The 25,888-nt window shown below is 40.9% G+C and overlaps 1 protein-coding gene across 1 annotated transcript; it reads right to left on the bottom strand.

Moving 5' to 3' along the window:
* Positions 1 to 1,322: 1,322 nt before the first annotated feature.
* LOC146363008 (brevican core protein-like) lies at positions 1,323 to 24,732 on the bottom strand. Its single transcript, XM_084919089.1, has 14 exons — positions 24,548 to 24,732; positions 18,068 to 18,150; positions 17,572 to 17,949; positions 16,971 to 17,145; positions 15,716 to 15,843; positions 15,036 to 15,329; positions 12,061 to 12,903; positions 9,914 to 11,689; positions 3,939 to 4,046; positions 3,575 to 3,733; positions 3,403 to 3,485; positions 2,587 to 2,731; positions 2,271 to 2,453; positions 1,323 to 2,117 (listed from the first exon to the last, which is right to left on the bottom strand). The coding sequence occupies exons 1-14, from the start codon at positions 24,565 to 24,567 to the stop codon at positions 2,014 to 2,016; spliced, it is 4,479 nt and encodes a 1,492-aa protein (XP_084775215.1). The 5' UTR covers positions 24,568 to 24,732; the 3' UTR covers positions 1,323 to 2,013.
* Positions 24,733 to 25,888: the final 1,156 nt, after the last annotated feature.

Raw genomic sequence — 25,888 nt, 5'->3', positions numbered from 1 at the left:
TTTTCTTAGACCTAATTTATCAAGAGTATTAAGAACAGCCTTTCCCTCATTTTTTTTTTAACTTCACTGATCTGTATTTCTTTGAAATGATCATCTCTTCTAAAGAAAACTCGTCTAGCTTATGAATGAATTTGCGTAGTATCTTAAATTAGTGTCACTAATTAAATTTCAGTCTCACCTGTTTAAAACTTGTCTCCAGTTTTTGATTTACTGACTGATATTTTTCTTTTTCTTTCTCTGGTGATGGTATAGGAGAAACAGGTCACAATTCAGTAAGCTGCAAATATGAAGGTGATTTATTTCTAAAGAATGAGCAGCCATATTATCCTCAGAGTTTCCTTATGTTAACAAAAAAACCTACTTAAGAACACAGTCTATAGTATATACTGAAGTGGAATCACATAGAAACACAACAGAGGAAGGATAAGCTTACCAGGCTGAGAAGTCAGCTGCTGCAGAAAACCGATATTCAATTTTGAAAAACAAAGTACACCCTCGTTCATTTCAAAGGTTTTACATGTTAGAACATTAATTAGAACATTAATCATCTTCTTCTCAACAGGTCAAAATCGAGGTAATGAGGAAACTAAAAACATGAAATTACTCACCATTACATTATGTATTTAACAAATACTGAGCCAAGATACAGAATCAGCCTGTGAAAAATCCCACCCCAAGTTCACCTGTACTGCAAGTACACTCTTACTGGTGTATAATAACACAAATAATCATATCTTACCTGCAGTGGGTGTCTCAGAAAATTCAACCCAAGGTCAGATAGTGCAAGAAAAGAAAAAAAAAAACCCAAAGGCCTCACTTAACATGTTAAATCAAAGTCCATGACAGACAAATAACTGTGAAGCACGGTGGTCGAGGGCTAATGATTTGGGCTTGTTTGCATTCAGTGAGTCGACCATGAGCTCCTCTGTGTACCACAGTGTTGTAAAGTAAACTGTGAGGCCATCTGACAAATAAAGGTCAAACTGGGTCATGCAGCAGGACAGTGACCTCGAGCACAGAAACAAATCTCCAACAGAATGATTGAAAAGAAAAGATTTAAGGTGTTGCAATGTTCACAGACTACTTCTGCATTCTGGCTTAGTTTTTAAATAAATACTGACACACTGTAATATGTCATGTGACGATGTTCATCTGAGGTTAAATCAATTTAAGACCTGCTAAGGACCAGATGATTTTTTTAATGTCCTGATGCGGACAATCTCAGAACTGACAGAGGTGTACTTTTCCTTTCTCACGACTGTAGTTTCAGGTAACACACTGGCAGAAAATACAATACATGACATGAAGTCTACACACAGCACTGAAGGTGAAATAGGAGAAAGCTTTATTCTTTGCTCTGTTCTACAAAACTTTATTACAACATAAAGCTGACGAACAAAACTGCGTCTGCCGGACACGAAAAGTTTCTCTCTGGAAAATGCGGACATCATTTGAAAAGGAATCTATGTACAGTATTTATTGAGTGTTTGTTGAAGGTTCACTTTGGAGTTTTAGGAATCTTTGACAAAGAAGGAAGACGACACAAAGAACAGCAAAACATTTCTACTGGATACTTTACAAATGTCTCAAAGACTTTAGCACCATTTTGTTAAAAAGGTTCTTGATATAACAATGAGAAAAAATAGATTTAGAGCTGACCTGGTAACAAACAGTTCACACATTTATTTCTTTTCAGTCAAAGGGATTTAACAGGGAATCACTGGGAGAATTTATTTATTTTCTTTGCTAACCATTTAAAGCATACTTATCCAAACACGGTAGAAAATATTACAAAGGACAAGAAATAGGGCGTTTCATCTCCCTGCCTGTGCACTCAGTCTTGTTCTCATTGGCTGGTGGGAAGTTTTGCTTTGTGTCTTTTTGTGCGTCTGTGGGGTTTTTTTTTATCCTGTTTTGATTGATTCATTGGTAAAAAGCACCTGATTCTTTACACCCTGTCACGTTACAGTAACAAAGTTTGAGAAAGCAAGACAAGAAGAGCACGGCTGACTTTTAGAACCTGATGTCCCAGTACTGCAGCGTCGCTTTAGTGGCCTCAAAATCATCTTCAGCTGCAGCAAAATCGTTGTCGGTCGTTGATGGCAGGCCCCCGTCCTCTAAATTAGAAAAAAATCACAGTGGTTAACACTGAATTTGCTCTTTTTTTCTTCTAATTTAACATTTATTAATCACTTCATATCAGCTATTAAAAGACGATTGAATATTAAATGTATGTTTCATGTCTTTTCTTGATTTTTCTCTTATCTCACCAGTCAAGCAGAGGATCTGCGGCCTCTCCCAGAACCCTCCAGACAGACACCTGATCAGGGGGTTAAACCTCTGCTGGAAGCCCTCTGCGCATCGATAGCGCACCACGGCGTTGGTCTCGTAAGTCTGTCGAGCTTTTCCATATATGGAGGCATTTCTGACCCTTGGTGGTGGTCCACAGGAGGCTGTGGGAGGACTTAGATGCTTAAGTGCCTTCTCTGGGCCAGAATAAGTAGAAAACAGCTCGAAGCATCAAGCTCACGAGGGAGTTAATGAGTAATGAAGTGCTCTTAATGATGTCCCATTAGTGTTACTCACAGGTGCCTTTCTTGCAGGTGTATGAAAGGTGATAGTTGCAGGGCACATCGCTCCAGCGCCCGTTATCGTGCCACACCATCACCACACAGTCCTCTCCGGAGAGAAAGTAGCTGTCTGGCTGACCCCTGTACCAATTCTCATAAAGCTGTGAGGTATGTGTTATGTATGTTATTTTTATGTGTATACAAAGAAACAATAATCACAACAGAAATAGTTGAAAAAGCATAATATACATAATGTTTTCATTCTCCTCTTCTTCTTTGAGGTAGTTAATATTTAATAGTCTGGTGCCTTCCTGCATCCTGCTTGGTTTGTGTCTTACATAAGAGGTTTCAAAAAGAAAAACATAAACAGCAAAACTCGTTATGATAATAGATTTTCATTCATGATCATCCTGGCCATCATAAATAATAACCTACAGATGTGCTACTTTCAGATGCTCCCTTATTCACAAGGAGTCGCTGGATTCCTCACTGTTTTCACTGTGTCTTTTTTTTTCCCTTGTTGTTTGTGCTACCACTTGACATAATTGCCTTTTTAGGTTCAATTTTACGGTCACATCTCAGTGCCTGCCTAGCAAATGCATCAGTGTTTCATTCCCCGTCACCCTCAGATGTGACCTGTAACTAAGCACAGGTGCTGGATAGCATGCAATCTGACATCAAAACTTCCAAGTAACTTAAATAGACTACAAGGCAACTAAAATTAATCACGAAGCAAACACAAAGAAACAATATATTTTAGTTTTTAGTTTTAGTTTTTTTGTACTCTGCAGTTTTGTTTTGTTTTTTTGCACACATAATAAAACCTCCTCACCAGTGGGTTCCCATCAGACCAGTGGAAATCATCCTCAATGGTCTTGTCATTCAGACCGGTCCACTGGTATTCCTTGTAGTTGTCTGTTGACCAAGACGTGGGATTGAATTTATGAGGAAAGAAATGAAAGCCACATTGTTTTCTCGTTCCCAAATGTGTTAAGGAAACCTACTGTTGATGTAAGCCTGTTCTTCAGGGGTTATTATGGACACCAGGTGAGCTCCCATCATGCGGCAATGCTGCTCTGCAGCCTCCCAGCTCAGACGCTGGCTGAAGTGTCGATAGCAGAAACCGTGAAATTTATCCCAGCCCGGTTCACATCGCTCCCGGTCTGAAAACATCACAGAGAAGAGAACAGGACAGCCAAACCAACAAGAGTCTTCAGATGTATCCGCAGGCTTTTATACTGAATAATTATATAATTTTCACTTCAGGCTGCATTGTAAGAAAATTACTGCTTGGCTTATTTTTGTTTGGAAACTTCTGGCTGATTCCCATCTCATGTAACAGCCATTAAAGAGCAGAAGCGAGCTCACCGGCCTGACAGAAGTTTCCTTCATACGTCGGCAAACAGAGGCATTTAATGTGACCACCTCTGTCCGTGCAGGTGCCTCCGTTAAGACAGGGGTTGAGCAAACAGGCATCTGAAACACAACAGAGGGCAACTTTAAATTACTGTGCACCTGAAACCACTGGTCAAAGACTCATTTGTTATGTAACTGAATAATTACACATGTACAGGAAGACAGCCTTCATTTATGTGTAAGTCTAATTGGTGCCTGTGTTAATTAGAAGGCAGTTGAAGCACGTATGCTGACATTAGGTAAACAGCTGTAAGTAAATGTAGCAGGAACAATTTAGAAACTAAAGGGGATCAGGGTCGATGTTAGCCAACAGATGGCAGCAGAGGAGAAACTTTACGGCGTGGCCTGAGAGGGAAAAATCGTCAGATCTTCTTCTGGCATGTGTGCGATGCTTCCTTCTCTTTCTTCTTCATTTCTTCATTAGTAATAAACGCTCTCAAAAATCTTGTGGAAGAGGGAATCTAGACATGGATGTATTAAGGGGGGGGGGGGGGGGGGGTGTCCTATAATATGGAGCCCTGTGGTTCTAACAATTGAAAAAAGGGCCCACTGGTCATTTTATTAAGCGGTATGCACTGATTTGCTGGTGTGCCAGTGGTACAATGAACTCTTTTGTTTTCTTTGTTTACCATTTTAATCAAAAGATGAGATAATGAGATGAGAAAAACCCACTAACATGCCCTTTTTAAAGTCATTGGACAGTAATATTCAACTGACCACCTTCTGACCTGCTGCTGCTTTTCATTAAAATGTTGAATTGTGTACATTTATAAGTGAAAATTTTAAAAAGATGAAAAAACTAAAGAAACACCCTTCAGCCGTGCTGAGTGTTGACATTGCATAGTTTGTCCACCAGAAGGCACTCTGCAAATTCCCTGTTTGCATCACATGTCTGCAAAAAACATAAAAGTATTCACAGCCTTTGCATTGACACTGAAAATTTAGCTACGTTACATACTGTTTCCACTGTTCATCAAAGTCAGACATTTTTACAACTTAGTTGGAGTCCACTTGTGGTGCATTAAGTTGACTGGAAACAATTTATAAAGACACAACTGTCTTTATAAGGTCTCTTAGCTAACAGCGCATGCCAGAGCACAAACCAAGCCATGAAGTCCAAAGAACTGTCTGTAGATCGCCAAGACAGGATTGTATCTATGAGCACAGTGGCCTCCATCAACCATAAATGGGAGAAATTTGGAACCACCAGGACTCAGAATTAGCCTCCTGGCCAATCTGAGCGATTGGGGTAGACAGGCCTTAATCATTGAGGTAACCAAGAATCCACTCTGTTCACTTTGACAGAGTAACAGCATTACCCTGTGAGGACAACCATTTGTGCAGCACTCCACCAGTCAGGCCTGTATGGTAGAGAGGCCAGACTGAAACCACTGCTCAGTAGGAGGCACATGAGGGGGTACTTGGAGTTTGCTAAAAGGCACCTGAAAAACTCTGAGACCACGTGAAATAAACTCCTCTGGTCTGATGAAACAAAGATTAAACTTTTTAACCTGAACATGAAGTGTCATGTCTGGAAGAAACCAAACAGAATTCATCACATGGACAATAACATCCCTAGAGTGAAGCATGGTGGTGGCAGCATCATGCTGGGATGTTTTTCAGCAGCAGGAACTGGGAGAGTAGTCAGGGTCAAGGGAAATAGGGATGCTGCAATGTACAGAGACATCCTTGTTGATAACCTGCTCCAGAGTACTGTGGACCTTGGACATCTTCTATCAGGACAAATACCCTCGGCACTAACTCAAGAAACAAAGGAGTGCCTTCGGGACCACTCTGTGAATGTTCTTAATTAGTTCAGCCAGAGCCCAGTCTTCAACCCAAGATCTGAAAATGACTGCGGACCGATGCTCCCCATCCAAGCCGATGGAGCTCCAGAAGTTCTGCAAAGAAAAAACTGCCCAAAAACAGGTGTGCCAAGTTTGTAGCATCATAGTCAAAAAGAGGCTTTAAGTGCTACTAAAGGTTCTTCAAAAAAGTCGTAAGCAAAGGCTGTGAGTACTTATGTACATGTTATATTTTTGTTTTTTTATTTTTAATAAGTTTGCAAAAATTTCAAGCAAACTTTTTTCACTTTGTCATTATGGGGTATTGTATGTAGAATTTCAATGTCAGAAACGAATTTAGTGAGTTTTGGAATAATGCTGTAACAGGACAAAACGTGGAACAAGTGAAGCACTGTGAATACTTCGTGTGTAATGTATATTTATCCATTTTCCTAACTGCTTATCTAGTTCTGGGTCTGCAGGGGGGTTGGGAAATGTCTACAGGCATCTTGTTATATTTATCACAATCAGATGATATCTAAAGAGAAAAACACTTCGGAAGCTTCATTTTGCTTCTCTAAATGTGTAAAACAAAGGAAAAATGAAACCATGAGTGTTCAAGCTGGAATTAAACCTTTTTACAAGTGGATTCGGTTTGTTTGCTTCCTTTGACACCCTGTAAACAAGAACTATGTGCTGCCTGTCATTATCCCCACACTCACATATTGCTCTCTTCAGAAATCTCTTTCATTGCTCAGATCGTGTGTATGAAAGGTAATAACTGCTTTACACGAATCAAATGAGATTCACGTGCACTCAAAGTTAAACCATCATTCAGTTTTGATGAAGAATACACAGATGGTGGATGGAAAACCACTGAGGTGCCTTTCAAGTCTTACCTATCAAAAAATGAAACTTTATACTGTGACGGTGTTCGCATCTGAGACTTGTTTTTGTTTGCTTTTCAACAGAAACAGAGTTTAGATTCATGGCTTCATCTGTGAGCCGATTTCCTTCCCTTTTGTCAAACAACACAACAATAACTTGTCTGCAGACGACAATGCAAGGTTAGTAATTTCAATTACTGAATGACTGATGACTTTCTCATTGTGTTTCTCTGCCTCCTTTCCTCTTTAGGCTGCCGACTGCAGTATTTTATCACCATGAAGAGTCCATTGTATAAAGATCATTATTCACCCCAAAAAAGGCTTAATTATGGCGCTGAAGCTGAAATTATGTATGAGAAATAGGAAAGGCTTCTGCATGCACTAATCTATGTAATACTGAGGTTTTGGGGGAAGGCAAACAGTTTGGATGCTTGAAAATTATCTTGTAATAGAAGTGCAGCTTGGAGAATGCACATGTTTTCCATATTTTTCATCTTTATGAGTCCATTTGTGGAGTAAAACCATGAAAAGCTTACTTACTTACTTAAAATATGTAAACTTTACTTAACCTCCTAGGACCTGGCATCCACATGTGTTGTATGTGGACATCACATTTTGGGCTGTCTAAACCAAAATACAAAATTTTGCTCTACAAGGGCCTAATATCCACTTACGAGGACATTATACAGCCACTGTGCTATCGAGATTTAAAATGAATGTCCTCATATGTGGATCTCATTTTTCTCAGAAACAAAAATCAAGTAAAAAAAAAAAATCTGGTAATTCTTTGTTTTTTTTATATTCATCAGGTCCCAATCAGCCCAAACAGCAAAGAGAAATTAAAAATGCATGCCATGAAAGAGTTCAGGAGGTTAAAACAACAGCAAGTAAAGCCTGCTTGGGTCCAAATGAAAGTAATAAGGTTTAGCATATGGCGGCCACAGACTATTGTGACTATTGAGTGTGGAGGAGATACCAGTACACACGTTTTTCGGTGAGGAGAGCTGGACACGGCTGTAGATGGGCATTAAGCTAACAGCAAAATCATTTCTGCTCCAATGTGGATGGAGGAACAGGAGAAGCACTATCAAAAACCTTAACCTCCTGCAGGTTACTTATGTGCGTGTTTCTGACCAAACCATCAGATCCAGACTCCATGAGGGTGGCGTGACAGTACAGCATCTTTTACTGGGACTTGTGCTCACAGCTCAGCATCGTACAACTCAATTGACATTCGCCAGAGAACACCAGTGCTGGCAGGTCCACCACTGGAGCCGTTTTCACCTCACAAATAAGAGCAGGTTCACACTGAGCTTCTGTGACAGATGCGAAAGAGTCTGGAAAAGCTGTGACAAACATTACGCATTCTGGTTTGAGGGTGGGTGGCCGGTGTGTATAGGCAGTTATTGGGGAACCAATGCGTTGATGCCATTGATTTACCCACACATTCCCCAGACCTGAATCTTATTGAGAGCCTCTGAGATTCAGGTCTGGGAGTAGATCCCCCTCAACACCACCTGCCATCGAGTCAGGAGCATGCCCAGACATTGTCACATTGTCAGGAGTGCACATGGGGCAATAAACATTACTGCTACATCATGAGACAAGTTGGATCCGACTGTGATTTTGATTTTTTTTTTAACGTTTTTTTTGCTGTGATTTCGAATCTACTGTTCTCAATTTTTTTTACCTCGAATTCTACATTCAGTAAAGATTTTCAGTATAAATATTTTGTTTCTCAAGATCCACACGATATCTTAATTTTTTTTTCAAAAGCTGAATTATTCTGAATAGTGTTTGACTTACAATATTAACATACACCAGGTTGTCAGTGGCCTTTATTGACATACCCACATGGAAATCTTAATAGAAGAACTCTGAGGTCGACTTTTTCCAGTTTCTGAAACTGTGCTTGATGAAATGCAAGTCAAGCCTTAAATGGTTTGTTAGTGACCTGGTGGATGTTAAGAGCTTAAAAGCAGCTTTTCTCTTAAATAAGTTTCCATCCTAAATTTCCCATATTTCTTGAAGTTGAGTCCACAATGGCAGCTGCTTCTTTTGAAGATTCAATAAACCCGATTATATGGAAGCCAAGTGCTCCAATGGAAAAATAAAGTGCAGTTTTAAATAAGAGAATTAAAATTAAAAATATTTAATTTAAAAGATGAGAGTCAAAATTAACCATGACAACTGTGTTTTATGTTTGTTTGTTTGTTTTGTGGAAAAAATAAGCTTCCATACAATGGATCAATATCCACAGCTGCCACATGAAGTCGAAAAAATGAATGTACCAAAGGGAAGGAATATAAAGTAATGCATTTATCAACTTGTGGTAAGACAAGAAACCAATAAAGATTTGTTGCCTTTATCATTATTAGACCTAAAAACACAATACAAATCTAGAACAACTGTGATTAAACAACAATTTTTAAGTCGAGTATGAAACATTAATGACAAAAGGACACGTGAACATGTTGCTAAATGCAAACACTCGTGCAATCTACAATGAAAAAGTTTTGTGCTTGTAAACATAATAATCTGTGCTTTTTGTACCACAGTGACTAAAACAGCAATGAAAAGGAAGAAAGAAAATCAGTTAAGACTTAAATATAAAGCATTACTGCAGCTTCACTGGTCAGTGCTGTTACATTCAAAGTAATTGTTACTTTCCAGAGAACGATTAAGTCCCTTATTATGTTGCTTCCCAATTAATGGAAAAGATACTATGAAAATTGAAAGATAGCAAGAAGAAAATGATTTTAGAATATCTTTTGCACCTGTTTGGTGCAGAGATGGATGATTTACAAATAAAATCTGATGAATTTAGCTATAACCATCACTCTGGCAGGTCCTCACTGGAGAAGAAACCCGTCATTCAAAAACACTAGTAAATACAGTACTTCACAGAAGTCATTCTTTGGATGAGGAAAAAACATCATGCATAACAAGACTGGACTGTGGACAAATGTCAAATGGGAGCTGTCCCAGTGTGAGAATCTTGGAGGGTAGAGCGGGGGAGTCACAAGGAGAGGAGTAAGGAGTGTTTAAGGGGAAGTGGGAAGAGTCAGAAGGGTGAGTGGGCTTGCTGAGACAACAGGTGAAAAAAACGTGGGAAGTCATTTGAAAAGCAGGACGGGTGTTTTACAGAAAATGGAGCAGAGGCAGGTTGGGCAGAGGACAGACGAGGAGTTTTAGTGCATCACTGTGTCGAGCAGGAAGAGGACGGTTAGACTGATGAGAGTGGCATTAACATTACCTGAAGATTTCCCAGTACCGCCTACGGCTGCCCTCTCATTGGGCATGATAAGCAGAGTTGGCGGCTGGGTGAAAGTAATGTCAACATCTTCCAGAGCGTGACCCACTGGTGGTATCAAAATTTTGGGGGTGGTGGTGGTTGGGCTCCAGGTGTGTCTGGACCGGTGTGTGGTGGTGGTGGTGGTAGCTGCGGTTGTGGTTGTGGTGGCGACAGTGGTAGTCTCTGTGGGCTTTGTACCTCGAGAAGAACTTAAAGCTGCTGTGGAGGTTTTTTGGCTGTACTCATTGCGAGATTCTTGGGGTTGAGTTGTGCTGGTCAACAGATCCCACTTGGATGTTTGAGAACTGGAAGGAAAGATGGCGAAGTCCTCAGAGGCATCGGTTTTCTCTTGAGATGTCGGGGAAACATTAGTTTCATCCTCGAGGGTCGGGGCAACAGTAGCCTCTTCTTCAAAGACACGGATTGGGATAACATTGGCTTCGTCTTCATCAAGCACAACAGTTTGGGAAAAATCACTATCCTCTTCTAGGGCTGAGGAAACATCAGCTTCTTTCTCAGTAAAAAGAGCTGTGCTAACATTAGCTTGTTCATAGACATGGGTTGAAGAAGTGTTAGCCTTTTCTTCATACTCAAAGGAAGGAGCAACATTAGCTTGTTCAAAGACTCGAGCTGAGGACGTGTTAGCCTTTTCTTCGTACTCAAAGGAAGGAGCAACATTAGCTTGTTCAAAGATTCGAGCTGAGGACGTGTTAGCCTTTTCTTCATACTCAAAGGTAGGAGCAACATTAGCTTCTTCTTCAAGGGTTGAAGAGGTGTTAGCTTTTTCTTCATACTCAAAGGTAGGAGAAACATTGGCTTCTTTTTCAAGAGCTGAGGAAGCGTTAGCCTTTTCTTGCAAGCTAATGTTTGAGGAAAGATTAGGTTCTTTTTCAAGGACAGTAGTTGGGAGAACATCAGCTTCCTCTTTAAGGGCTAAAGAAGCATTTATCTTTTCTTCATACTCAAAGGTAGGCGTAATATTAGCTTCTTCTTCTTTAAAAACAGCAGTTGGGACAGCATTACTTTCATGGGCTGAGGAAACATTTTCTTCAAACTCAAGCGTTGGAGAAACAATGTTCTCTTCTTCAAAATTTAAAGAAACATTTGCTTCTTTTTGAAGAGCAAGGGTTGGGGAAATTTTTATTTCTTTTTCCAGAGAAACGGAAATGTTGGCTTCCTCTTCAAGAGTTAAAGACACTTCACCGTCAAAGGTTGGAGCAAATTTAATGTCTTCTTGAAGGGTGGTCCTAAGTGTATCAGGTACATGACCACTTGCTTCTTCATAAGTATCGGTCACAGTATCCAAATACATTCTGTAGCCTGATGTTAGATATAGTGCTGTGGGCGAACTGGTGGATGAGTGAGAAGTGTTTGAGATGTCTGGAGAGCGAGTGGTAACTGAACTTGCTCCAGACACTTGCAGGTCTTCAGATTTTGATGTGGGCAGCATTTTATCCTCATTTTCCAAACTGAGTGTGTCTTCAATTTCTAAGCTTGCACTTCCCTCCTGTTTAGAGATGGAGGACTCCCACAGCTGTGAGGCTGTAGAAAGAATATCCAAGCCCAGTTTGTCAGAAAGGGGTGACTGAGATGAGGCTGTCAAATGTGGAACCACTGTCTGAGGTTCAGCATGGGTGCTGCTGGCAGAAGCAATGGGAGACGGGTGAGTGGTGAAGCCAGAAGTTGAGGAATCTGATGTGGAGATGAAACTGGCTGGACTCATATCGAGTTTGCTTTCTGGAAAAGAGCATAGAACATTATGGGATTACATATTGTTTTTGAGAAGTATATTTAATTGCTTGGATGAGAAAAATTAGAAGAAACAATAAGTCTACTGTCAATCTCTGACCTTAGCAAAAAGATTAGAAACAGGGAAACAGCTAGCTTTTCAGAAGGTAACAAAATCTGCCCTCTTCACATAGGTGACCAAACTCTAGGACGTTACAGCTCTTAGCCAGAAGGTAGTCCAGAATATAACCCTTTTAGTTCTTCTATTATAATAAAAAACATAAAATGTGACATGGATATCTCATGCTAGCCTAACTCTTGACAAGAAAGTAATTTATCTAAGATAATAATGTTTGAACTTTTGTGGGACATGCACATACCCTCAGAAATATCTCCAGAACCATCCAAAGGAGCCCACACTGAGGTTTGCACCTCCGGAGTAGATTCAGTAGTTTGGGATAATTGTGTAAGAAGTGTTGCCTCTTCTTCTTCTTCTTTTGAGGCCTCAGTTGGGGGAAACATCTGCTCAGGGTCTACACGGGTCTCCTCCAGCTCCACTTCAACCATGGGGTTAAGGGTTAAAGTAGTAGCCTCCAATAAACTGTCCTCTTTAGTATGGTTGCTGTTGGTCTCACTGTAGTTGGGTTCTGATTTGTTAAAAGACAGGGTGGTCTGTTGTACTTCTTTGGTCTCATTCAGAGTTCCAGATGGCTCTGTGTTTACGTCAGTGTTTGTGTCTGGCTCTGTCTGGTTCTGCATCTCAGGCTCAAATGTGGGTCTTTCAGACTGCTGAAAGGTGAGACTCGAGTTCTGGCTGGAATATGTTTCATTGTAATCAGTGGGCAGAAATGATGTGTTCTCTGCTGAATTGTAGGTTTCTGTGATAGTGCTGCTCATCAGTGCTGTAGGATGCTGGGAATCGTAGCTCATTTCTGTGGGAGATAAAGTTTGGTCGAGCGGCTCGTGCAGTGTAGGCGTTGTGTGGAGGGGAGACTCTGTTGTGTCTGATATCAGCATTGGGTGTGTATCAACCGGGCTTTCTGTAGTTACAGTGACAGCAAATGATTCAAGCATGCTCTGGGCCTCTCGCTCCACCTGTTCTGCTAGTTGGTTCAACTGAATTTCTTGATCTTTTTCCGTAAGAATAACAACATTGCGTTCAATGTCTTCAGGTTCTGTGCCCACATAGTCCATCGGAGAGTCAGTGGAAGCATTTCTGTTTTCTGCAGATAGCAGACAAACAATTAAATGTAACATGTGAAATATGGAACAAACTAATCTAGTTATGCTTTCTTTCTTGTTAAATATGCACTACATATTGTTCCAACATCATATTTTTATTCCCCTCTAGAGTAGCTTTTAGAGTCATAACAGTCAAAATAATGCTTATTTATCTGATGATGGGCTTTGATATGAACTCTCAGTTCATTCTCTGTCTAAATCAATATGTTTGGGCCCATCTCCCTTCAAGCCAAGTTTCAAGCTGTGTTTGAGATTACCAGGTTACCTTCATATACAGATGCCATCATATACAGTGGCTTGCAAAAGTATTCGGCCCTCTTGAACTTTCCCACATTTTGTCATATTATAGCCACAAACATGAATCAATTTTATTGGAATTCCACGTGAAAGACCGATACAAAGTGGTGTACACGTGAGAAGTGGAACGAAAATCATACATGATTCCAAACATTTTTTACAAATAAATAACTGCAAAGTGGGGTGTGCGTAATTATTCAGCCCCCTTTGGTCTGAGTGCAGTCAGTTGCCCATAGACATTGCCTGATGAGTGCTAATGACTAAATAAAGTGCACCTGTGTGTAATCTAATGTCAGTACAAATGTAGCTGCTCTGTGACGGCCTCAGAGGTTGTCTAAGAGAATATTGGGAGCAACAACACCATGAAGTCCAAAGAACACACCAGACAGGTCAGGAATAAAGTTATTGAGAAATTTAAAGCAGGCCTAGGCTACAAAAAATTTCCCAAGCCTTGAACATCCCACGGAGCACTGTTCAAGCCATCATTCAGAAATGGAAGGAGTATGGCACAACTGTAAACCTACCAAGACAAGGCCGTCCACCTAAACTCACAGGCTGAACAAGGAGAGCGCTGATCAGAAATGCAGCCAAGAGGCCCATGGTGACTCTGGACGAGCTGCAGAGATCTACAGCTCAGGTGGGGGAATCTGTCCATAGGACAACTATTAGTCGTGCACTGCACAAAGTTGGCCTTTATGGAAGAGTGGCAAGAAGAAAGCCATTGTTAACAGAAAACCATAAGAAGTCCCGTTTGCCACAAGCCATGTGGGGGACACAGCAAACATGTGGAAGAAGGTGCTCTGGTCAGATGAGACCAAAATGGAACTTTTTGGCCAAAATGCAAAACGCTATGTGTGGTGGAAAACTAACACTGCACATCACTCTGAACACACCATCCCCACTGTCAAATATGGTGGTGGCAGCATCATGCTCTGGGGGTGCTTCTCTTCAGCAGGGACAGGGAAGTTGATGGGAAGATGGATGGAACCAAATACAGGGCAATCTTGGAAGAAAACCTCTTGGAGTCTGCAAAAGACTTGAGACTGGGGCGGAGGTTCTCCTTCCAGCAGGACAACGACCCTAAACATAAAGCCAGGGCAACAATGGAATGGTTTAACACAAAACATATCCATGTGTTAGAATGGCCCAGTCAAAGTTCATATCTAAATCCAATCGAGAATCTGTGGCAAGATCTGAAAACTGCTGTTCACAAACGCTGTCCATCTAATCTGACTGAGCTGGAGCTGTTTTGGAAAGAAGAATGGGCAAGGATTTCAGTCTCTAGATGTGCAAAGCTGGTAGAGACATACCCTAAAAGACTGGCAGCTGTAATTGCACCAAAGGTGGTTCTACAAAGTATTGACTCAGGGAGCTGAATAATTACACACTCGCCACTTTTCAGTTATTTATTTGTAAAAAATGTTTGGACTCATGTATGATTTTTGTTCCACTTCTCACATGTACAACACTTTGTGTTGGTCTTTCACGTGGAATTCAAATAAAATTGATTCATGTTTGTGGCTGTAATGTGACAAAATGTGGGAAAGTTCAAGGGGGCTGAATACTTTTGCAAGCCACTGTAGATTACAGACCAGACCTTTTTGAAGCCAGGTATTTATTGCAATCTTAAGCAGGATTTTATTATATCAAACTGTGGCCTTGTTAAATCAGATCAAATTAGAGAAACTGTATCAATCCCAGGGAGAAACTGAGTAAATACGAGCCAAAAAAGGGAAAATCATAAAAGGTCCACTTTAGAGTTTTTGTCAAACAATTAACAATCAACAGTTTGCATTTAAAGGCACAACATTATCACCTTTGAAACAGTAAACATCATGAAGGCTGGATGGCTCTGGGAAGCCAGTCTGGTTGCTGAATTGGTAGAGAGTTTTGACGCCAGGCAGAGTACCCCCACAGCGTTCCCTTGGGGTTATGATGGGATACCGCACGCTGCCATCAGACAGCCAGCCAGGGCTGCAATGGTCCAGTCCTTCACTCCAAGCCAAGTAAAGCTGTGCTGTTGTAGCCAGCTCTGCCCCTGCAGCTCTGCAGTACGACTGCGCTTCATTAAATGTTAATTGCTGTGGGATGAAGTCATGGAAAACCTCCCCTACAGACAGAAAATTTGTTCAGTCTTTTACTTTTTCTGGATACAAGTGAGTAAAATGCTGGCACGACTGCAATTATGTGCCAGTCTTAATTTATAATGGATATTTGTATATAGTAAGTGGCATGTTTTTATCTGATGTGACGCATGACATTTCACTACAGAAAGTAAAAACATATAATTATATGTTTGAACTAAATAAAATCATTGTAATACTTATTGTCCATCACAGATCCCTAATGCCATTTTCCAAATGTAAAATGTATAATTTGACTTACTTACAAATTAGGCCAGATGTATCATTATTGCATTAAGCCTACTGGCAAAAAAACAAAAAACCCAAATCCTACTATTTACATATAGAAGTTATTAAACTGTTAAATTCCTACCATTAATTTCGTCTACATAACAATAAACATCGAACAGATCATCTGGATCCATTGTCCCATAGTTTCTCACTCCTGGTTGCCCATCCATGTCTCCATAGCAGCCTTCACGAGGCACTTGGATTGGATATCTGCAGCAAAGCAGCAAAACAACCATCATCCTCACTTAAGACTCCACAAACATGTGACATAACATCAATGCTGCATTTGGCGATAGCTTGGTAAATCTGCAACATTACCAGCTGGTAATGTTATGACACGTTTACTCTGTGGTCACTCAATAACCAGTTCACACATGGATACTTATAGAGCAACACAAATATAATGTATTTACATATAACAATAACTATATACAAAAACTATAATGTTATTTAAGAGTCTGGGTGTTTGGTTTTTTTATCATACTAAAAGGCCTACATGCCCATGCTACTTTATTGTTTCCTTTGTTTATGCTGATGGATGGATGGATGGATGGTAGGTAATACAGGATTTCATAACTCCACTTTCACTATGATTGTATATTTACATGCATTATAATTTACCTATGTATATCGACAACATGCATATAATGGCATGCCATTTTGATCTTGTGGGTTTGACACATAGTTTCAAATCTCATTGCCTTAAGTACATTTATACAGTTATTTAACTGACATTGCATTTTTGATATAGTCTCTAAATACAGTAATCTAGTTTTGTGGGTCCCCTGCAATACTCAGGTGCTGTTCTACTATATAAAATGTTTTTTTACATCATTGTTAGATGGTGTCATTCATATAAATTAGATTTTATTGTCATGAGCCTCTTTTACTGTATGGGTGTATTTTTAACAGAAATTAATCTTGCACTATACAGTTAAAGAGGGTGGACAGTGTGTTGCTAATGAAGTTGTTATAGGTGCATAAATGGGTCAGTTTAGAGGTTGGTGAGTGGTTTCTTATGTTAGGTAAGTATAATATGACATTGTTTTATAACGTTGCTACCATAGTAAGATAATTTTGTTTGTATTGAGATGTGAAGCACACCTAAGGGGCAGGTGGAGAACGTTACCGCTATACTTTGTAAGTAAGCAACCTCTGAAACACTGTCTGACCGATGAAGACGTCAGTGATTACAAACTTATATCAAGAAGTTGAGTAAAACAACAAAAACATCTATATCAGCTGCATGAGCCTGTAAGATATGTTTTATCTATCTCTGTCTTTTTAATAAGTTGTACTGTGAGCATGATACAGAGGGCACACAGGTGATGAAATACCTGACAGACTGGTCTGCGAGCCAGCCCGCGTCACACTGCTCATATCCGTCATAATAAGATGCAAGCAGCTGGTCGGCGGTGGCGATTCGTGCCCCGATGGCCTCACAAGCCCTCTGGGCCTGATGGAAGGTGAAGGCATACCGACCCAAAGCATCTCTGTAGTGGAACACAACACCTAAAAACACACACAGCATGCACATAATAACATACCTACAAATACATTAACTGCATTACCTGTTTCAACTGTTTTAAGTCAATAATTTGGAAAAGCTCCTGGAACAAAGACATCTTACTAAATGGAAAGAAACTGAGCTGGAAACTGAGCTACACACCTAGAAACAACTCGTTAATTATCATTACACAGAGGATTGGAGCTTTAAATATCTTTGGGTTCAGGCAGTTTTCAGTGGATTCTACTATGTGGAACCAATAATCAAACTGCGATATGATTTCAAAACACAGGAGTTTTAGCAGAGTCAGTATGCTTCTTGTGGGGTTTTTTTTCTTTTTCTGAGAATTGCAGTTAAAAAACACAGTCTCTAATAATTCTGTGTAATCTCCCCCAAACTTTACTAATGAGCCGTGTCTTTCATCGCGTTACCTTTGACCTTGAGCTCCACGAGGTCACTGGCGTCCTCCAGGCCCTGCTGCACCTCGCAGCGGTAGTGAGCCGAGTCGCTGGAGCGCAGATCTCCCAACCAAAGTGACGCATCATCAGGGAAGGAGGTGTAGTTGAGCAACGCCGCTCGGTCTCGGTACGCTTCATTGACCTTCACCTTGTGACCCCGTACCACTAAGATCTGCGTTTCAACCCCCCCTGATATGACTGACCACTTGACCCTCGGTACAACAGGCGTCGCGGAGGTGGAGTTGGAGATGGGGGACAGAGACACCACACAAGGGATGGAAATGGAGCTGCTCAGTGGAGCAACAACTGGTCCTGAGTGGGGGATGCTCACGCGGAGCTGCTCCACCTCATCTGGAAAAAAATTAATAAAAAGAAAAGAAAAGTGAATCATGCTCCCACTTCTCAATGCACTTTTGTAGTCTCTGTTTATGGAATCAAAAAGTGATCAGGGGAAATGTAGACACCGTACCGTATGTGTACCGTAGAGTTTGGGTGGGAAAGGCCAGTGTGAGATGGCAGACTGCATAAAGAAGTGGAAGTATCTGCACATGTCTGTGGAGATTAAAAAGGCAAACACAGTAAAATATTAAAAAATAAATAAAATGAAGAAGAAAAGCAGATATTTTTCTTCCAATTTCACAAATATGAAATGGAATTAAATAAAAATGGATTTTTAATAAGTACAATGATTTCTGACATCGGAGGTCATATGTTGTGTCGGTTCATCTTATCTTATCTAACCTATAAGAAGGAACAAATGTCCGAGACACATAAGAAAACTGAGGGATTCAGTTTCAGTTTTCAGGATATCAGTTGAAAGACTGAAATAACTATCCACATTATATTGAACAGATTTGGTGTTATCCCGCTGACATAAAGGAGCTGTAATAATGTTTTATTAGCTGCACAAATGTAATTTCTATCCCATAAAATGTCAGAAACACGTCTCAGTATAATACCAGAGCTTTTAAATTTACCATAAACTTGGCCTCAACACATCAGTGAAACTGCTTCAACAAACACTGAGCATTATGGTTCTCATAAAACTACAATTTACAGCAGGCCTTTTTCCTATAAGTCAGGATTAGTTTTACCTGAGCACACTAGAAAACTGGCAACAGAGTTTAAACATTAAAAAAATACAATAACTATAAAATTTTGTGAGAAAGACCTTTTGTTTTAAGTTGTAACTTTGGAGCAGAAGCTCTGAGTAAAACACACGTGTCCCAAAAAAAGCTCAGCCATACAGTATAAAAGACTAACTTCTCTGGTTTTCGAAAGGAAGCTGGAAGCAGAGGTTCCTGACCACAAGTCATTCATCACCTCCGGGAGCTAATGACACGGCGTTTCAGCCCAGCGGCATCCTGCCAGTTCTCCATCACCAGCCTGGCCCTGTTATTAACCCAGCAGCCGTGGCAAGACATCCACAGCGACCTCACACAACCTCCTGATTGGGCTGTCATTGAAAAACAATTAAATACTGGACACTTTCAACATTCGTCAAAGTGTTTCATCAGTATTCCTGTCAGTGTCATATTCAACCAACCTCACACTTCACCAGTAACACTGATAGTGCAAGGTTAGACCTTTAATCTTGCTCCCTAAAGTTGTCGGATAAGAAATTTATTTTATTATAAAACAGAAATTTTACACTGTACAGTACAAGTCTTTATAGTATTAACTTCAGCCACAACACTTGAAGTTGGAGTAAATACCATTAATAATCTCATTATACTGCAATGTTCTGCTTAGCCTAAACGAACAGCACACCACGATGGCAGCACTCTCCCCCAACAGAACAATGCTCTCTGCAACAGCATAACTAGACTGAGCATCAACGATAGCCGCCTAAATAATCCTGATCACATTAAGACCCAGCCCACAAACCACAGGACCCAGAGGATTCCCTGGTCTCCTTCTGTGCCCAAATGGGTCAGAACTGTTTTGGCACCATCACGAGGATGTGTACAATGTGAGGCTGGTGGTAATAACTGGTGGGACCATTGCAAAGCAAGCAATCTGACTGTATATTGTTGTACAAAAAAAACCTAGAAACACAGTTCAAGCACTGGAAAAAACCTGTGACGCCTGCTTGTGTTTTCTTTCAAAAGAAAGTTTAGTATTTACGGTATACCGAGTGATTAACTGACATAGTGGGAGAAGCAGAAACTTAAAATTGTGGCAGAGGCCACAATTTTCATGCCACACATGTCATTTTATCACTGACTCATAGGAAAATTAGTCTTTTTTCAAATGCTCTGCTCCTCCAAGTCAACAGACTTGCACTTTTAGATCTCAAGGCATCTGAGTGATCGAGGGTTTCTGGAGAAAAATGAAAGTGATCTCTATTTCTATCTCACCCCTGCGACCACAATTTTAACATCAGAAACATTAAAAAAAAAATTACAGATACTGTGGAGCAATGTCTTGGGATCCTTATGCTTTTTAAACCTGTGTAGAGGATATAAGCGGTTTCACAAGAGGTGAGCGAAGCTCGTTTGAGAGATTTGGACGGTTGGATACTCTGAGTTACACAGAATGCCATGACCATGGTAACTAACCGGGCTTGAGCGACACAGGTGGAAGCAACTGACAGCTGGTGGACATTTGATTGGTGGATTTAAATTTCCTCTCTCCCTCTCGCTCTCTAATCAGCATGACTATCCGGTGCCTAACAGGATCTCTGTTTCTTAGTGGAAGACCAGTGTGTTTTTACAATGCCAAATTTTAAACCCCAACCCAGCGCAGACAATCCAACACATCGAGTCCAGCAGTAGCAACAATCACACCACTGATAATCTTAATTTTTTACTGTTCTTGTAATGACTGAGATCACAATCTCAGTAATTAACAGCTAAGGAAGGTGGAGCTTTTGCACTGATTAGTGCTTTGCTGATACCACCAATCCAATAAAGCTGTAATTTGCAAAGAGCGTTAAAGATGATGGTTTAAACAGCAATATATGTTATCACATCACTTAGTTTTTTCCATAAACTTTCTCAATATGAGCCTCAGAGCCTCTAGTTGTCTTCTGCAAGGTACGGCACTACAAGAATTGACCTCCTGTATATCAAGCAGATCCCTGGTAAGGAGTCGCCACACACAGCTCAGTAACTTGTGTCACATTAAATGGCCTTCTTTGATGGTAGAATAACTGTTGTCTGTTTTCTTGCCAGCTGGGTGGACTCCATGGTGCTGGTATCACCATTAGTATTCTTGAGAAGACGTTTCACAAAAAAAGCGAGGAGCGGGCCAAGAGGACAGCTGCACACTGTGCTTTCACTTCATACCAAGTCCCTTACAAAGGGCTTCAGGGAAAATTAAAGGACAGGGCACTGGCACACTTGCTTGCTTTTTCTCTTTTCTTTCTTTCACCCCTTTCATTGATGGAGAAGGAAGTTTTAAAGCACTAAGAATCATTCTAGGGCAGGCTTTGTACAAAAGAAAGGGCCACATTAAGACCCCGCACACTGATTCAAACGGTATAATGTGACAGTGTGCTTAAATACCGGTTTGTGCTTTCAGATTGATGACAGCAGAGAAAATCCTAGTTGCTGCTGGTTGTTTTGTGCCGTCTTTAGATCGCATTTTTCGGCCTCGCCTTCGCCAAGCACTTTGCAGGTCTGCTTGTTTTAGTGAGGTTAGCAGTGAAGACAAGTCAAGCTGAAATCAATGCCACCCACTGCAGCTACGGCCCACAAACTGCAGCCAGCACTCTATCCAAAAGGACAACTAATCCAGAATCTTCTGTGGAATAATCAGCTACAGACTAACGCATTTATGGAAAAGAAAACATAAGAAATTGGGGTTAAATAAACCTCATCAACTTTATGCAAACATCCCTGTCAGTGCTGCAAAGACATTCCTCTGCAGCCTGCATCAGTGTCAATGCACACAAACCAGGAAGAGGCTCCTGATCCCAGTTTAGCCAGCTCAGACATGTCAGTTTGACTGATGTGCTGTAAACTTGGAGGAGTGCTGAGCTGGAACTGGCTTTAGGAGGGATATGTCCAGGATAAAACAGAACAGGGTCCCATAAAAATGCACAGTTTTTGCAACTATGGTCTATTTGTTGTCTTCCTTTCTTCTCCTTCTTTTAATATTTAAGATTTCAGTTTTCAGACTGCATGTAAACAGAAGTTAAATGCAACATAAAGCAGCCTGTTCATTTATTTCAACTTCTTTTCTTTTTCTAGTGTATGAAAAAATTATTTAAGCACAGAGTTTATACTCCATCCAGCAGCTGCTTCCTAATGCAATTAACATTGAGCAAGATGTTTGACCTGGAAGAAATTTAAACCATATTAACTAAATAAATTTTATTTATTGGCCCTACACACCAGAACTCTGGTCAGCAGCTGGATATTCAGTTGGACAGTTGTGATAGAATAACTGACTCCCACAAGTATACATTCTTGCTGCTATTTGCCTTAATAACAAATTTGTTTTGAGATCCCTTCCCAGACGCCTTAACGCCCACTCACATCCTGGGCCATCTGACCTCAGGAATTCGCATGATAAGGTGGGGCCAGGTTTCACAATGAACACACCCGAAACTCTGGCTGATTGGGACCCACACCCAGTTTCACACCTTGGCTCAGGCGATTAGAGGATCATCAGGGGGTCCTTTTGTCCCTCTGTGGGGGGATACTCCCACTAGGTTTATATCTGGGACTCTCCACCATTTGACCTTAGAACTGAAGAAGCTTCTCGGATGAGAGGTGAAACGTCTTCAAGTAACTTAAAGAAGTCCAGACGCTTTTCTTTGCAAGCTCCTTTGACTACGATGACCTGGATGACTGAGAACCTTCACAGACTTAATAACAAATCCATTTATGTTGATGACATTTGCCTGACCTAAACCAGACAGAAACAACTTTTACACAATTAGGTATCCAGCTCAAAACAAATAAACTTAATGTCAGTCTTTACTTCATTTGGAGACCTTGGCAGGGTCAAAGGAGGTGATTCAGTTCAGAAACAACATCAAACCCAGACTTTGAATATAAACACTGGCTACTGTACACTTAACAGCAGAGCGAGTTGGTAAATGAGGCTATTCACTCAGCACCACACCTCCAACTCCCTACATCATCAGTGGTCTGTCTCCTGTCTACAAGATTACCACTTTCGAAGAGCCACCCACCAGCTGATTCACCACCCACTTTGTCTGGGAACAAATTAAAGTGTGTTTTGCGCAAACACCTGATCCTAGGCTTGACTCAGTGGATCCACAGATGAAGCTCAGCCTGTACAGCTGTCCTTTTATACACAGGAGGCAATTTCCGCTTGTGTTCAGGATCAGGTGGGCTCTTCTTTCTGAGACGCATCACTTTCTCCGTTCAGGGCAAACATGCCCAGGAGTCAGGCACCTGCAGTTTGAGCTCAAATCTGCACTCAAATACTCAGATACACAGACTCTACTAAAGTAGCTTTGCATGAGTGATAGTTAGAAACACTGCAAAGTCTTTCAGCTTACCTCCTTTCTGAAACAAGCTCCTTCCCTTTTAGAGAAGAACAACTTTAAATAAATCTTATTTTGACTGGCTTCCCTCTCAAGAAGAAGGTCTGAATACTAGGTGGGTATGGCAACCAAGCTATTCAAGCACCCTGGAGCCTGCACTTTTGGCTCACAGGGGTTATTTTGCATAACATTTGTGTCACGGGGCACAAATGTGTTGTCCTCCGTCATATGCAGTAGCTTAATATTCAGTTTGAATTGCCAGGATTGCTCATTCATTTTGAATATTTTGACATGAGCAGCGATTCAGAGGTCTGAGCAAGGCTTGTTATTTACCTAATTATACACCTGAGTGCAACTCATCCTCAACAACAACAACAAAAACAAGAACAACTTCTGTAACTATAGCTTTAGCTGAACAACCTACTGGTGCAGTGGAGGATCAACAACATATCTGGCTCTAAATTTGAGCAGGTGGCCCTCCATTCTCCACCATGCTTTACATTTCATCTTATATTTATTGCAGAGTTCATCACTCCAGTTTGGGTAAGATCTCTAGATAGATTGTGAGCCACATTTTTACCAGCTGTGACTGTGGCTAGTTTTGACTTTGTGATTTTTTGTGTACTGACCAATTTAACATGTAGAGAGGGGAAGGCCACTTTTGTGGGTTTTTCTTGTTGTATGTTTGCCTGTGTTTGTCTGTGGACAGAGTTTGTCCACATGAGAGAATTGCAGCTGTGCAAGACAGTCACTAAACTTTAAGCTGTGCAGCTGAGATCAATATAAAATCAGGATTTGAAGAGGGTTGTGGTCCAGCAATTCGATGGCATCCCACTGGAAGATGATAACATGATTACTCTGTCATGAAATTACAGCATAACCACACCACTGCTTTCTATATCTGCTCAAATCTGACCAGAGAGCCACAAACCTATTAAACAGAAGAAAGAAATCCTTAAAAGTCTGCTTCATCATTCAATTTGCCCTCTGTCTTTCTACCTGTCCATTACTGAACTCCACCTGAGGTGGACCACAGCGAGTGAAGAGTTAAAATAAGCACTTAAAACAAAAAGCAGCTTTTTGTTCCCACAGGGCAAATAAAAGCACCGAGTGTGAAATCCCAGGAAAAGCTTTTGAATGGCAGGGGGGCTTTGTATGAGTCCAAATTGATAGTAAATGCGTTTAAAATAGCCCGTTATCCTTACTTTCCTTTACCTTTATAGGTGCGCATGCGTAAAACACGGAAACGCGGTTTAAACACAGTGGGGGACAGCAGTTTACAATTAATTTCAGGACCTTTCGGGGAACTTCAATTACTACAGCGCAATTAAGTGGCAATGAGTATAATTGTCTTTAATCATACGTCCATTTAACCTGACACAGGAGATTCAAAAGAACTTTGGAAAGACCAAATCGCATCATCTACTGCGTATCATTGACCCATCGACCTTAAGGGAGAGAAAGAGACAGAGACGGTAAGCCTACCGGATGACTCTCAGCAGCATCTCAGCTGATGCAGGTTGCACTTCTTTGCTGTAAAGAGTATTTTCCGTGAGCGCCTGTCAGCGTGCTGCAGTGCGACTGTCCTGTCACGGGAAAAGCGGCTCTGGATGCTCTGCGCAGGTAAACGGTGGCTGGGACCGGCACACTCAGAGGCTCGGGGAGAAAAGAGGGAGTTGGGAGAAAGTGACGCCAGATATGAAACCCTGAACTGCCCACTTTTTCACCCAACAATCGGGATGGAGATGGCGCATGCCTGTCAAGGGGGATTGGGAGGGATGACAAGTAAAGAAACCGATGTTATAGGCTATGAAGTGAAGCCTGCAGAGAGGAGATGACCTGCATGTTTTTACTGCAGGGAAGCGGAGAACTCACTGAGCGTCACTTGGATGAACCAGGGTGAGGGGAGAGCAGTCAGCGCAGCGGTCCGGAGTGAGCTGCTGAAGCTGCTGCAGGTATTGATATTGCAGCACAGTCACACATCCCGGAGAACGATAAGGGACAATTTAAAGTACCACCTCCTTTGTTATCTGTCACACACCGCGGTATATTTTTAAATCATCATGAATAGCTTTGCATTCTGGCGCAGAGAGAGAGGTCTGGAAAATCCTGCACAAGAGCATTGCCCTGTCATTTACAATCGGAATCTGCAGAGCATGCTTGATTTGAATGGAACAAGCTGAATGCAGTATGCAACCCAGAAGCTTTTGCTATGACTGAAGGGTCACAACAAGATCACTTTTACCACTTTAAAGTATGTTATTTACAGTTGAAACTTTTATTTGAAATTGATGCATAAATAAATTCATAAAACAAAAAGATCTGGCCTTTACTCAAGGCCAAATGTGGCCATGTTTGGCTGTCTCAGACTAGCCTTCCCCATAAAGAACAGATTTCAGGTGTCCTGTGCCATAAATGAGTCATAAGTAGCCCACATAGGCCCAAATATGCAGCACTTCTCTGAAATGTGATTACTCCTCATCGAGGTTCTGGCAAAAATGAGCAACAATAAAACTTTTCTTCAATGAACAAATTAAAGGCAGGTTGAAAAGTCCACAGTTATAGTCTTATTCATGATGTTGTGTAAGTGATACAAGTGCAAAATGATGGCTGAAGAATGAAAGACTAGAGAGAGAGACAATTTTAGCTCCTCTTGTTTTCAAATTCACATAAAAGGTAATTTTATGTTAAAGGCCTCACAGTACTGTATCATCTCAACACAGCACTCCGCTCTCACAATGCTGTCTTACTTGTGGTTCCTAGAATATTAAAAAAAATTAAATGGGAGGCAGAGCCATCAGCTTTCAGGTCCTTCTTCTGTAAAAC

Source organism: Perissodus microlepis, chromosome 22 (genome assembly GCF_051167445.1).
Source record: "Perissodus microlepis isolate ML-2025 ecotype Zambia chromosome 22, ASM5116744v1, whole genome shotgun sequence".
Lineage (NCBI taxonomy): Eukaryota > Metazoa > Chordata > Actinopteri > Cichliformes > Cichlidae > Perissodus > Perissodus microlepis.
This window is presented reverse-complemented; position numbering and strand designations above follow the sequence as displayed.

What these genes read in the sequence shown, in the direction of transcription:
- LOC146363008 (XM_084919089.1), bottom strand. Translation starts at nt 24,567, where the DNA reads ATGCTGCTGAGAGTCATCCG. An exon ending in TGATGTTTACTGTTTCAAAG is followed by an intron (nt 12,904 to 15,035) that starts GTGATAATGTTG and finishes TGCTATCTGCAG; the next exon opens with AAAACAGAAATGCTTCCACT. An exon ending in TTCTGGAGATATTTCTGAGG is followed by an intron (nt 11,690 to 12,060) that starts GTATGTGCATGT and finishes GCTCTTTTCCAG; the next exon opens with AAAGCAAACTCGATATGAGT.